The sequence below is a fragment of the Sus scrofa genome, chromosome 6 (genome assembly GCF_054392235.1).
Source record: "Sus scrofa isolate SSC_HxYL_T2T_F1_AM1 chromosome 6, Sscrofa_HxYL_maternal_Yorkshire_Landrace_v2.0, whole genome shotgun sequence".
Taxonomy (NCBI): domain Eukaryota; kingdom Metazoa; phylum Chordata; class Mammalia; order Artiodactyla; family Suidae; genus Sus; species Sus scrofa.
The window spans coordinates 59,169,737-59,182,885 of NC_139388.1; the positions used below are offsets into that span (position 1 = coordinate 59,169,737).

Here is a 13,149-nt window from a genome sequence, read left to right on the forward strand (position 1 = left end):
TTGGAAGTAGCTTCTGCCGGTCAGGCCTCGGGTCCCGCCTACGACCGCGCTGCCTAGCTCCCGGGTCTGGCTCTCTTCTTTTCCCACGGCTGGCACACTCCGGCAACTTCTGATTGGCCTCGCCCGCCAGCCGCTCCTCTTGATTGGCGGGCGCGTCCCTTGTGGGCGGGTCCGTAGCCTGTCGCAGCGGGGGCCGATTGGCTCTTGCTGAGCCTGTATGGGCGGGGCTTTCCTGGAGGGCCCGCCCCTCTTTCTCCTCAGGCCGAAGCCTCTGGACAGCCCTGGAAGCCGGTGAGTGACCCGGGCCGTTGCCCGCCGGAGGCGGCGGAGTGGGGCTGGGCCCCGGGAGGCTGGAGCTTCGGGGCTGTGGTGGGGGTTCTGGAGGCCGTCTCGGGCGGCGGGCGAGGGGCAGTGACGCGGTCACTCACCTTGGGCGCGCGGCCGGACGGCAGCCGGGCGGGGGCTGGGGGGGGGAGCGGGGCGGAGAGTCTACACTCCCCCAACTCGAGTTTTTACTGTCTGCGAGGCCGGGTCGGGGTTTTCACTGGCGGCCTCAGGCCTGTTCCGCAGAGGGGGAAACTGAGGCTCGCTTTGGGACCTTGGACGCTTTAATACCTGAGTCATTGCCTTCAATCCCCCGCCCCCAGATGACAGTGTCTATTTTCACGGGTAAAAACTGCGGACCAGAGACACGGATCATCGTGACGGGCAGAGGCCGAGAGGTGGGGAAAGACGTCTTTGAGGCCTCACGATGTACCAGGGCCCTTTTCGTTTTACAACTAAATAGTTACCTTTAAGTATGTTACCTCGAGAAGGGTTATTATATTGTACCCATTTTACAGGGACGGAAAAAACAGGCTGGACAGAGCCGGTCTCCGCAGGGGAGTGGGGTTGAGAATCACACTTAAGAAATCAACTCTGTGCCGAGTTCCTTAACCTTTTAAATCCCGTAGCGCTCCCCTAAGGAAGACTGTACTCCCTATGGCCTAAGTGGGGAACCTAAGAGGGTTACCAAGTGGGAGGAGGATATTGGTATCTTTGAGGACCTACGACGTGGTCCTCCCAATCCCCCCTTTAGAATGGCAGAAAACCGCCTGGGCTTGAATCCCAGCTCTTCCTCTTACTGACAGTATGGCCTTGAGCAGCTTACTTCGTTCAGGTCTCCAAGCCTCAGTTTCCCCATCAGAGAACTGATAATGCTGACGGTCCCTATCTCATTGGTTTTTGAGATCATTCTATGAGTTTGGAGAACTGTTCTAAAAGCAGGAAAACATGGGAGTTCCCGTCGTGGCTCAGTGGTTAAGGAGTCCGACTAGGAACCATGAGGTTGCGGGTTCGGTCCCTGCCCTTGCTCAGTGGGTTAACGATCCGGCGTTGCAGTGAGCTGTGGTGTAGGTCGCAGACGCGGCTCGGACTCCGCGTTGCTGTGGCTCTGGCGTAGGCCTGTGGCTACAGCTCCGATTCGACCCCTAGCCTGAGACCTCCATATGCCGCAGGAGCGGCCCTAGAAAAGGCAAAAAGACTAAATTAATTAATTAATTTAATTAAATAAAAGCAGGAAAACATGGACTTTCCGTCGTGGCGCAGCAGAAGCGAACCGGACTAGGAACCATGGGGTTGTGGGTGTGATCCCCTGCCTCGCTCAGTGGGTCAAGGATCCGGTGTTGTGGTGAGCTGTGGTGTAGGTCGCAGACGAGGCTGATCCTGCATTGCCGTGGCTGTGGTATAGGCCGGCAGCTATCGCTCCGATTTGACCCTTGGCCTGGGAACCTCCATATGTCGCTGGTGCGGCCCTAAAGATAATAATAATAGTAAAATAAAAAATAAAAATAAAAGCAGGAAAACACCAAGCACATAGTAGGTGCGCTTACTGCGATATAGTCCTCAATTCACCCATGAAGAGACCGAAGCTCCAGAGCCCAGAATAACATTTTGTCGTCTTCTTTGGTGCTCCTCGTGCTCTCTGTGAATTGTGTTGTCCCATTTCCAGGCTTGGGGAAACGGAAATTCCGCAAAGATTCAATGATGTCGTGAGGCAATCCTTGTTTAAGCGCTGCCCTGGGCACTTTCTCCCACTCAGTCTTACTCATTCGGTTGGCCTCAATTCGCGGAGAGGAAAGCCCGAGGCTCAGAAAGCCTGAGCGGGATTCGAACTCCTGGAGTCCTCAGCCCTTTCCGCTGCTTGTCCTTGACCTTTGCTCGCCAGAAGGAGGAGGGGCCCGCGACAGCTGCCGCCCACCTGGCAACCGGCTCATCCCCCGCCTCCCTCCCACCCCCGTGTCCAGGGCCTTCCATCTCCAGGACCCGCCCCCTTCCCAAGCCGGGCAGGTGCTGGGTGACATCAGAGCCGGGCTCCCTCCCGGTGACGCGCCGTCGCCCCGCCCCGCGCTGGACCGCCGAGGTAGCCGCACCTGAGAGCTCTGAAAGGGGACGGGGGAACCCGTGTCCCCTCCCCATCTTCCCGCTTCCAGTTCCAGCTGGCGCCCCCCAGGTAGCCCCGAGGATCCGCGGGTGAAGAGGATGGCCCCGGGCACCTGGGCCTCAGGGACAGGGGGGCCGGGCGCTGGGATTCCTGGATCCGAGGTGGGGGGCTGGGGGCCAGCTATCCCGGCTCTGACTGGCCAGCTCTGGGAGCCTGCTCTTCTAGGTCTTGAGGGAGGACGGATCTGGGACCCCTGATTTGGGAGTCTGGGGGCAGAGAGGACCCCTGAATCCTAGCAGAGACGGAAGTCAGAAGGCTGGATGCCAAGGGCCCCAACCCTGGCCCCGGGGGGCGGATCCCAGGTTCCTTTTCCTTTCCAGCCCAGTAGTCTCGGCCCCTCCCAGGGCAGGTGAAAACACCTGCCCTGGTGACAGAAATGAGCCCTGGCAGAGGTGTTCCTGCTGCCTAAGGAGGGTGGGGCTGCCAGAGGGGCTGAGCCTTCTCGGCTGCAGGCCCACCTCAGGGAGCTGCTACCAGTTTCAGAATCCGGATGTCCCAGCCTCCTCATCTCTAGCCTGTCTGCTCTGAGGTGAGGGCGCTCCAACTGGTGGGTCCCAGAGAAGAGGGAGCGGGGGGCCCAGACTCCTGAGTCTGGAGGTGAAGGGGCTGGGGTCCGAGGGAGAATGGACTGGGGGCCCAGACAGCTGGCTCTAGGGAAGGGAAGCTGGGTGATTGCAAAAAACTCCCAAACCCTTCCTGGTCAAAGGCCGCGGGCTGGAGAGGAAGTGCGTGGGTGGGGTGAGGATGGGGCTAAAGTCCCAGGGATGGGGCTTGGCTCTACATGGATGAGGGCCGCACAGGCCACCTCGGGGAGCCTGGGCAATTTGGGGCCTGGGAAGCGGGGGAACAGCGCCTGATGGTGGTGGAAGCCTGCTGCTTGAATGCAGGGACCTTGGGTTTGAGGCCTGAGAGCAGTAGGACCAAACGTCTCGGCAAGTGGGGGCGGCTGGGGCCGCCTGTGCTGAGGAGGCGTTCTGGGGAGAAGTGGGGCGTGTGGCCTGGAGCTGAGTTTCCCGGTGGGAGAGGCTCTAAGGGGAGGACTGATGGGACCAGATCCATCCGGGGATGTCTCAAGGGGAGCTGGGTGTTTGCAGGGACTCTCCAGGGACGTGTTGGGGAGGGGGGCGCTGGAGGGCAGAGCGGGGAAGCCCTGAGGTGGGGGGATGGAACATTGGGCTCTTCCTGGAACTGGTGGGGCGGAGCAGTGATGTGGCGGCGTGAGGTCGCGGGAGAGAATAGAGGCTGACGTTTTCCGAAGCAAGGCACCGTGAGAGACAGGGAGTTCCTTTTCCTGACCTGTGCTTAGGCTGCTCCGGAATTGCCGTGGTCTGTTCACTACTAGTCTGCGGCCCCTTTAAGGGTGGGGAGGGGTCTAGCACAGGATGGCTCCCCCAGGGCCTCCGGTAAGGCTCACAGCTCACAATGGGTTCCAGACTAGGGCTTGCTCACCCCCAGACCAGGAGCCCCTCCAAGCAGGGCCCCTCCTGACTCATTTCTGGGTTCCCAGACTCACTCCAGGCTCAGGGTAGAGCCTGGTCCTGGAACAGCCTAAGGGAATGTTACATAAATTCAGAATTGAATGAATGGGCCAGTCTCCCGATTTCAAAGAGAAGGAAGCCAGATCGCAGGGAAGGCGGCCACTGCTATGGGAGAGATGGGATTCAGGTCTGTTCTGGGGTAGACCAGAGGTGGTCAGGGAACCCGAGTTACAGAAATCAGATCGGCACCCTCCTAGGGCCCACAGCTAAGAGGTCACGGTCCTCATGACCGAATCAGACTCCTTTTGTCCCTAGTCTCACCTCATCTACCAGCCTCTCCCCCTAGATCACCTGGCTCCAGCCATACTGCCCTCTCACAATGCCACAGACTCACAGGCCCCCTCCTGCCCCAGGGCCTTTGCAAGAGCTGTTCTCCCAGCCTGGAATGCTCTTCCTCCTGATGTTCCCATGGACTGCTCCCTTCATCTTCCTCAGGTCTTTATTCAGATACATCAGAGAGGCTTCCCCTGGCCACCCCAATTAAAACCTCGACCCCCCTCAACCCTAACATCCCCTGTCCCCTGCTTGATTTTTCTCCATGACATTTATCATCACTTAGCACACTGTATAATTTACTTATTTATCTTTTCATCTATCTCCTGGGATTAGAGCAATGCTATCTCATAGAAATACAATGCAAGCCAAACGTGTAATTAAAATTTTTCTAGTCACCACATTAAAAATAAAAAAAGTTCAGGAATTCCTGTTGTGGCTCAGTGGGTTAAGACCCAACTAGTATCTATGAGGATTCGGGTTCGAGTCCTGGTTTCCCTCGGTGGGTTAAGGATCCTGCGTTGCTGTGAGCTGTGGTATAGGTCGCAGATGCGGCGGCTCGGATCCCACGTTGCTGTGGCTGTGGTGTAGACGGGCAGCCATAGCTCCGATTTGACCCCTTGCCTGGGAACCTCCATATGCCGCGGGTGCGGCCCTAAAAAGACAAAAAGACAATGAAGTCTTTGAACTCTGGTGTGTTTCTTATGCTTAGAATCCATCTCGGTTTGGATTCTCCATCTCAAATCTCCGATAGCCTCACAAGCGGTGTCTCCCGCAATAGCCAGAGTGGGGCTAGAATGGAAGGCAGGCATCTTTTTCCGGCTTGTTGTTTACTATATGGTCATTGCCTTGACCAGTGCATGGCTCACACCCGGGCTTTTTAAATTATTTTTTTAAATTTATTTCACTGAGGTATTGTTGATTCACAATGTTTTGTCAATTTCCGCTCTACAGCAAAGTGATTCAGTTATGCATCTGTGTATTATTTTCTGTATTCTTTTCCATTATGGATTATCCCAGGCTATTGTTATAGTTCCCTGGGCTCTATAGTTAGACCTCGTTTATTCATTTTATACATAAAAGTTTGCAGCTGCGAATCCCAAACTCCCGTTCAGCCCTCCTCCATCGCCCCTCCACCTTGGCAACCACGAATCTGTTCTCTGTCTGTGAGTCTGTTTCTGTTTCGTAGATAAATTCATTTGTGACATGTTTTATTTTATTTTTTTTCGTTTTGCTTTTTCAGCCCACGTCCATGCATATGGAAGTTCCCAGGCTAAGGGCTGAATCGGAGCTACAGCCGCTGGCCTACGCCATCACCCCAGCAACTCAGGATCTGAACCACATCTGTGAGACTCACCACAGCTCACGGTAATGCCAGATCCCCCACCCACTGCTCGAGGCCAGGGATCGAACCTACATCCTCATGGATACTAGTCAGATTCATTTCCACTGCACCACAACAGGAACTCCCAGTTTGTGTCGTAGTTTAGATTCCACATATAAGTGATATCATGTTATTTGTTTTTCTCTTTCTGACTGACTTCACTTAGTATGATCATCTCTAGGTCCATCCATGTTGCTGCAAATGGCATTAGTTCATTCTTTTTCATGATTGTGTAGTATTCCATTGTACATATATGTACCAAATCTTCTTTATCCAGTCCTCTGTGGATGGACATTTAGGTTGTTATTAAAGACTTACTGAATGAATGAGTGACTAGAAAGGCGCATGGCTGGAATGAGTAAAAAAGATCTGCGGACCCATTTTGCAGAGCTGTGAAATGAGGTCTGGCGGAGAACGCCAGGGGCGACTGCCTGGGGGACTGGGTTGGGGAGGAGGCCTCCTCACCGCCGCTCTCTCTCTCTCTCTCTCTCTCCCTGCAGACCATGGCAGCCGTGACCGTGTCGGTGCCCGGGCGGAAGGCACCCCCCAGGCCGGGCCCAGTGCCCGAGGCTGCCCAGCCGTTCCTGTTCGCGCCCCGCGGGCCGGGCGTGGGGAGCGGGCCCGGGGGCTCGGCCACCTCCCCGCAGGTGGAGTGGACCGCGCGGCGCCTGGTGTGGGTGCCTTCGGAACTGCATGGGTTCGAGGCAGCGGCGCTGCGGGATGAGGGCGAGGAGGAAGCCGAGGTGGAGCTGGCCGAGAGTGGGCGGCGGCTGCGGCTGCCGCGGGACCAGATCCAGCGCATGAACCCGCCCAAGTTCAGCAAGGCTGAGGACATGGCCGAGCTGACCTGCCTCAACGAGGCCTCGGTTCTGCACAACCTCCGAGAGCGCTACTACTCCGGCCTCATCTACGTGAGTGGCGGCCCCCGTCCCCGGGAGGGCACCGTGGGGCTGGAGGGCCGGGTGTCAGCACCGCACCTTAAACGCTGGCGAGGCTGTGCATACGCTTTATCCCAGACCGTGGGGCTGTTCCCTTAACCGCCAAAAGAAATGCGTGGATTGCCAGGACGACCTCAGACCCCCACATGGGCTGTCCCTTAATATTATAGGGTAGGTGCTCCTTATTATTTGCCTCAAGTTAAAACAAAATTCTGAATTCGCAAATATAACACAGCCAAAGGGTTTGCAGAAAGGGATACGGGTAATAATAACGAGTGGGAACTCCAGAGGACGGAAAACTGCAGCCCGGGCTCTGCGCTAAATGCCTTCCAGATGGGAATGTGCTTCCTCCCATCTTAACACGAAGTAGAGGCTCTTCTATCTAAAACGAAACGGAGGGAAAAATATGACAGGTAATTGAGGCCCAGAAAGATATTAAGTAAAACCATAATGATTAACATTTATTAAGCATGTACTAGGCGCTCTAAAATATACCATTTCAGTACATTTTGACAATTATAAAACATTTCATCTGGAGTTCCTGTTGTGGCTCAGCGGAAACGAATCTGACTAGGAACCATGAAATTGCTGGTGCAATTCCTGGATTCGCTCAGTGGATTAAGGATCCGGCGTGGCCATGAGCTGTGGTGTGGGTCACAGATCTGACGCTGCTGTGGCTGTGGTGTAGGCTGGCAGCTACAGCTCCCTTGGACCCCTAGCCTGGGAGCCTCCATGTGCCACAGGAGGGGCCCTAAAAAGACAAAATACAAAAAAAGGAAAAGAATTTTGTCCCATTTTACAGCCACAGCAATGCCAGATCCGAACCAGGTCTGCAACCTACATCACAGCTGGATCCTTAACCCACTGAGTGAGGCCAGGAATGGAACCCACAACCTCATGGTTCCTAGTCAGATTAGTTTCTGCTGCGCCACGACAGGAACTCCAGAACCTTTTATTTTTTTAACTTTTTTGTCTGTGCCTACAGCATACAAAAGTTCCCAGTCCAGGAATCGAACCCACACCACAGCAGTGACCATGCCTCATCCTTAACCACTAGGCCACTGGGGAACTCTGAGATTGATGATAATGGGGTTGACTCTGGTGATCTGGTCTCTCTGTGGAGCATTTAATGTCTCTGGTGATTTGATCTGAACAGCAAGCCGTTGGAGAAGGACAGCACTTCTTACCTCGGCCTTCATGTTAGAAGCACCCTGGGAATTTTTTGAAAATACCAACACCGGAGGCCCATTTAAATCCAGGCTCTCTGGGGGTGTGACATGGCACTGGTATTTTTAATAAGCTGCCAGGTTGTTGCTCACTGGCAGCCACAGGTTCTTAAGAGCAAACAGGATTAGAGAGATTGACAAGGAATGTCGACAGTAATAATGAAAAATAATGATCATGGGTGGCTAACAAATATTTATTGAGCCCTTAAGATGTGCCAGGAACTGTTTAAGTGCTGCATGTGGGTTATCAGCTCACCACTGGGCTGGGCACTTGTTCTTATCGCCTGATGTTTCAGGAATGCTAAATGAGTGACTTGGGACCCAGGTCACATGGACATGAAGGATTTGAACCCAGGTGGCTGGCCCCAGAGTCCTGCCCCAAACCCCAGCTTAGACGGCTGGGGTGTCACCACCTTGCTCCTTTAAACCAGCCATGCAAGAAAAATCACTAAAGGCCTTGCCAAAACCCTAAAAGGAAAAGTGCTGCTTTTCTATGTTTAAAAAAACAAAACACAAAACCACGAAACTTTAATGAGTGTAATAAAAGAATAGGTTGATAAGTGATGTGATATATCAAAAAATAAAACTAAATAAACTGGCCCCAGTGGCCACCCGGTTAAGGGTCAGAAGCACGAGATTAGAGTATTTGTATGGGGAGTTCCCGTCGTGACTCAGTGATAACAAACTGAGGACGTGGGTTGCATCCCTGGCCTAGCTCAGTTCAGTGGGTCAAGGATCTGGCGTTGCCATGAGCTGTGGTGTAGGTCGCAGACGCAGCTAGGATCCTGCGTTGCTGTGGCTGTGGCTGTGGTGTAGGCTGGCAGTTGTATCTCTGATTCGCTCCCAGCCTGGCCTGGGAACTTCCATACGCCATGAGGGTGGCCCTAAAACGCAAAAAAAAAAAAAAAAAAGAAAAAGAAAGAAAAACTTAAAAATTTTTTTTTTAAAAAATGGTGAGGGCTAAGCTAAGGCTATGGCCCAGGAACCAGAGAAGTAAGGCTTGACAAGTGGAAGTGAAATGGAAGATTCTAGAAGCCCAGACAGGAAGCAGATTGGGCCTTGATAATAAGCATCAGCACTTAGTGAGGCCCTGCTTTCTCTATCAGGTGCTGTTCTAAATTTCTTTCCAACATGATACCCCTTCTCCACATAAGGCTGTGAGGTAGGGATTATCGGATTATCACCTCCTTTGCCTGCGGTTTGGAGAGGAGACGCCAGTGGCCCAGGAGTAGTTAACAGCTAACTATTAAGTATGAACAGGGCTCAGGGCCTGAGGCTGAGCCCTGTACGTGTGACTTGAACTTGTGCACGGCTCCCGGCAGCTCTCTGTGGAAGCGCTGTTCCCATCCCCATTTGATGATCCAAGGGGACCCAGGAACGTTAAGGTGCCTGTTCAAGCTACCTAACTAGAAGGTTTGATTCAAGCTCTACCCTGCTTGTCCTCAGGCCTTGCTTGATAAATATCCCCTGGCCAGCCAGGGATGGGGAAGGCAGTGTTTCCCTGCAGAAAGAGGGGGGCGTCCCGGGTTCCAGAAACCCAGTGTCTGCCGCTGCTAAGTCATTCGGCCTTGAGTGACTCAGGGTCTCTGTGTCTTCACTGGGGTGCTTGGGGCGGGAAGGGGACCAGCCTGCGGCCACTGTGATACCCTCTGCACCATGAGCCGCTGGCGGATCCATTATAGCATGGCACGCTCAGAACCTTCTAGGTGGTGGGGGTCAAAAGCCTCCTGTTTCTCCAGGGCTGGAAAACCGAGGCTTGAGAGGGCAGAGCCCTGGCGCCAAGTCCCACAGGGCCAGGAACCCAGGATGACAAGTCTGAGTGGACTCGGCTCCCAGGTGGGGCGAAAACGGGAGCGCCTCTGGGGGCGCGGCTGGAGCGCCTCTGATGGGCGCCGCCTGCCCTGGGCTGCTGGGTTTTCTTCATTACCTCCCTTAGTCCCCGCCGCCGCCTCCGTAATAGGTGGGCAGGATTTCTCAGGCGGGAGCCTGAGACTGCGGAGAGTCCCCGGGCGGCAGAGGCGGGGAGGCCTGCAGCTGCACCTGCTGCACCCCGAGGGCTGGGGCGGCCCCTCCAGACCCTTTCAGCCAGGTTTCCGCTATGGTGCCCCGGCCCCTGCGGCGTCCCCGACCCTCTCTCTCAGGTGCCCCAGCCCCTTGGCTTTGGCATCCACCCTCGGGTTCTGTCTGCGGTGTCGTCCTGGCAACAAGGTGTGGCTGGCAGGAGCGGGGGCCGGGCTGGGCTGTGGGGTGGGCTCCTCCGCCAGCCAGGAGCGGGGACCAGGGCGCCAGCAGCCATGAGATACCCTCCCAGGGAATGCGGTCTGGCCGCCCAGCCCACTGAGCTCCCAGGAGGGGAGCCGCTGGCGAGCGAGCACTGAGGGCAGACACCCAGCAAACCGGTTGTTCTGCTCCTCGCTGGCCACCTCCCCCCTCCCTTAAAAGCTTGGCACCTGCAGCCGGGCAGCCTGGGGTGGCCACACCCTCGCTCTGCTTTAGAGCTCCAGCCGCCTGGGAGCTTCACGCAGGTCTGCTATTAACCAACAAGTAACCAGCTCACTGGTTCACTAGCTAAATAGGCGACTAGCTGGCTAAGTAGCTAGCTGGTTTCGCAGTTAAGCTAGCTAAGCCCCTACGCAGCTAACTCTCTGGCTGGCTCATCTAGCTTAGTCCAGCTAACTTAGCTAGTTAGCTCTCTGGGTTGGTTTAGCTAGGTGACCAGCTAGCTCTTGAGCTGTCCAGCTGCCTCCATCTGTCCTAAGTGCCTCTTGTCTGCCCATTGCTCTGTAAGAGCTGGAACAGTTCTTTATTATTATTATTATTATTATTATTATTATTATTATTATTTTGCTCTTCCCCCCCCCCCCGCCGGACGCACCATGTGGAGTTACTGGGCCAGGGATCAAATCCCAAACCTCAATTGCAAACTAAGTCACAGACCAGGGATAGAACCTGCATCCCAGCACTCTCAGGACACTGCTGATCCCGTTGTGCCATAGTGAGAACTCCTGTAATGGTTCTTAGACCACTTCAGGGTCCTGAGCCTGGGCCCAAGGGGTGTGTGGACAAATTCAGGGCATCCGTGAACTTGGGTGCAAGGAAAAAAAAAAAAGGCATCTTTATTTTCACACCCCTGGGACCTGAAATTTAGCATTTCCTCCAAGAAGAGGGAACCACCAGGACGGTGGTGGAAACAGGTCCTGTGGGTCTGTTATCAACAGAAACCCCAGATGTGCTCTCGTCATGTCTCAGCTGCCCCAGACGCCGGGAGCACCCTTCTGGGGATAGTCTGTGTATGCCAGCAAATACATAAAAATATTCCTTCTTGCGCCCCTTTCAATGCAAACAGTTCTTATCTTGTTTCCTTTCCGTGATAAGTTTTGGAGACAGTTCTCTATCAGTACACACCAAAAGGAATCCATTGTACCACTGCGTGTCCAGATCATTTCCAGTCTTTCACGGTTCTAATGATGCAGAAGGTGAACTTGCACGTGGTCCTTTCATGTGTGTGGGAGTCCAGGTAGGGACAGGCTGCAAAGGCTACCTTCTCTCTCTGGGTGAAAGCTCATCTGTACAGTGCCTGTGCGTGATTTGGAAAGCTGCTTTTCACCCATCTGCCTGCAACTGTTTGTCACAAATATTCCAGTCTACCTTCTCATGGTGTGAATGGCAGCACCTTTGCCAGATGGGCTTGTGCAGTGCACAACCTGCCCAGCTGGACATGGCAGCCTCGTGCTGCCCTCTGGGCTGCAGGCAGACAGCTGAGGCTTCTCTTTTCTTGCAGACCTACTCCGGCCTTTTCTGTGTGGTCATCAACCCATACAAGCAGCTTCCCATCTATACAGAGGCCATCGTGGAGATGTACCGGGGCAAGAAGCGCCACGAAGTGCCGCCTCACGTGTACGCAGTGACTGAGGGGGCCTACCGAAGCATGCTCCAGGGTGAGTGTGTGGCTGGGGCTGCTGGAGGGGCCTCCTCAGTGGGGCCTGGGCTGGCGGTCAGGATCAGATGACAGGGCAAAGATTTCCGACTCCAAGAGGTTTCTTTGTGGGGCAGGAGTGAACACAAATGGAGAACTGAGTGGGCGAGTCTCTGGGTCCTGCCAGTCAGGCCCCTTTCTGTCTGTCTGTCTGTTCAACCCTTCTCCCAACAAGTACCCTGTGGGAGTTCCCTGGCGGCTCAGTGGGTTAAGGATCTGGTGTTGCCACTGTGGTGGCTTGGGTCACTGCTCTGGCATGGATTCAATCGCTGGCCAGGGGAACTTCTGCATGCTGCAGGCGGGGCCACACACACAAAAAAGAGTGAATGACTGCCCCTTAGACAATGGGCAGCATGGGGTTGCTGTGTACAGCTGGGCAGGTGATGCACTGCACAAAGATGTCCATCAAAGGGGCTGCCATTCACCCTATGACAGTGTCAGTCAGTCCCGGCAAAATTCCATAATTCAAATGTAATATATGTAATATACTTGTTATATATTTATTATAGATCAGATATTTTAATAAATATTTTATATCTATTAAAGACATTTAAAAATGTATATCTTTCTACCATATGACAGCAGTGCATTTATACTGTACATATTATGTCACCAAACACATGCTATGCTTCTATTGTGTATCATAATAATCTGTTTATAATTGTACAAGGCAGTGGTTCTGAGTGTGGTCCCTTCACCAGCAGCCTCGGCGTCACTTGGGAACTTGTTAGAAATGTAAACTCAGGAGTTTCCGTCATGGCGCAGCAGAAACGAATCCAACTAGGAACCATGAGGTTGCGGGTTCGATCCCTGGCCTTGCTCAGTGGGTTAAGGATCTGGCATTGCTGTGAGCTGTGGTGTAGGTCGCAGACACAGGTCCGATCTGGCGTTGCTATGGCTGTGGTGTAGGCTGGCGGCTACAGCTCCAATGAGACCCCTAGCCTGGGAACCTCCATATGCCGCGGGTATGGCCCTAAAAAGCAAAAAGCAAAAAACAAGTTTAAATGTAGTCTTCCCCCTAGACCTCCCTGCTGAGTCAGAAAGCCTTGCAGGGAGACACAACAATTGGTATTTTCACAAGATCCCCAGACTCCTTCTCGGGCTTCTGATGCCGGCTCAAGTTTGAGAACCACTGCTGTAATTTCCAGCATATAATATACCTATATCATGTGGCCAAACATATTTATGTGTCATGTTTTATAGTCACATTATAAACATCTGTTTAATCAGAGGCAACACTTATTTGCTTATATAACTGAATTTATCATATACTTATGTATAATAATTTTTAATTATTATATGAGTTAACATAACTTAGGGATAAGTGTACCA

The 13,149-nt window shown here is 53.7% G+C and overlaps 1 protein-coding gene across 16 annotated transcripts in view; it reads left to right on the top strand.

Moving 5' to 3' along the window:
- Positions 1-243: 243 nt before the first annotated feature.
- MYH14 (myosin heavy chain 14) overlaps positions 244-13,149 on the top strand; it is a 90,305-nt gene continuing 77,399 nt past the window's right edge. For 6 of the 16 annotated variants that reach the window (XR_014806450.1, XR_014806451.1, XM_021094784.2 and 3 more), the window contains exons 1-3: positions 244-291; positions 6,178-6,588; positions 11,623-11,779. Coding sequence is in view for 12 of the 16 variants with exons in the window: in XM_021094784.2 (XP_020950443.2) it covers positions 6,181-6,588; positions 11,623-11,779 (565 nt within the window). In the remaining 4 variants the exon portion in view is untranslated. Of the gene's footprint in view, positions 292-2,377; positions 2,584-2,819; positions 3,030-3,242; positions 3,415-6,177; positions 6,589-11,622; positions 11,780-13,149 lie in introns of those variants that run through there. The other 10 variants (XR_014806449.1, XM_084961297.1, XM_021094788.2 and 7 more) reach the window with 6 other exon arrangements.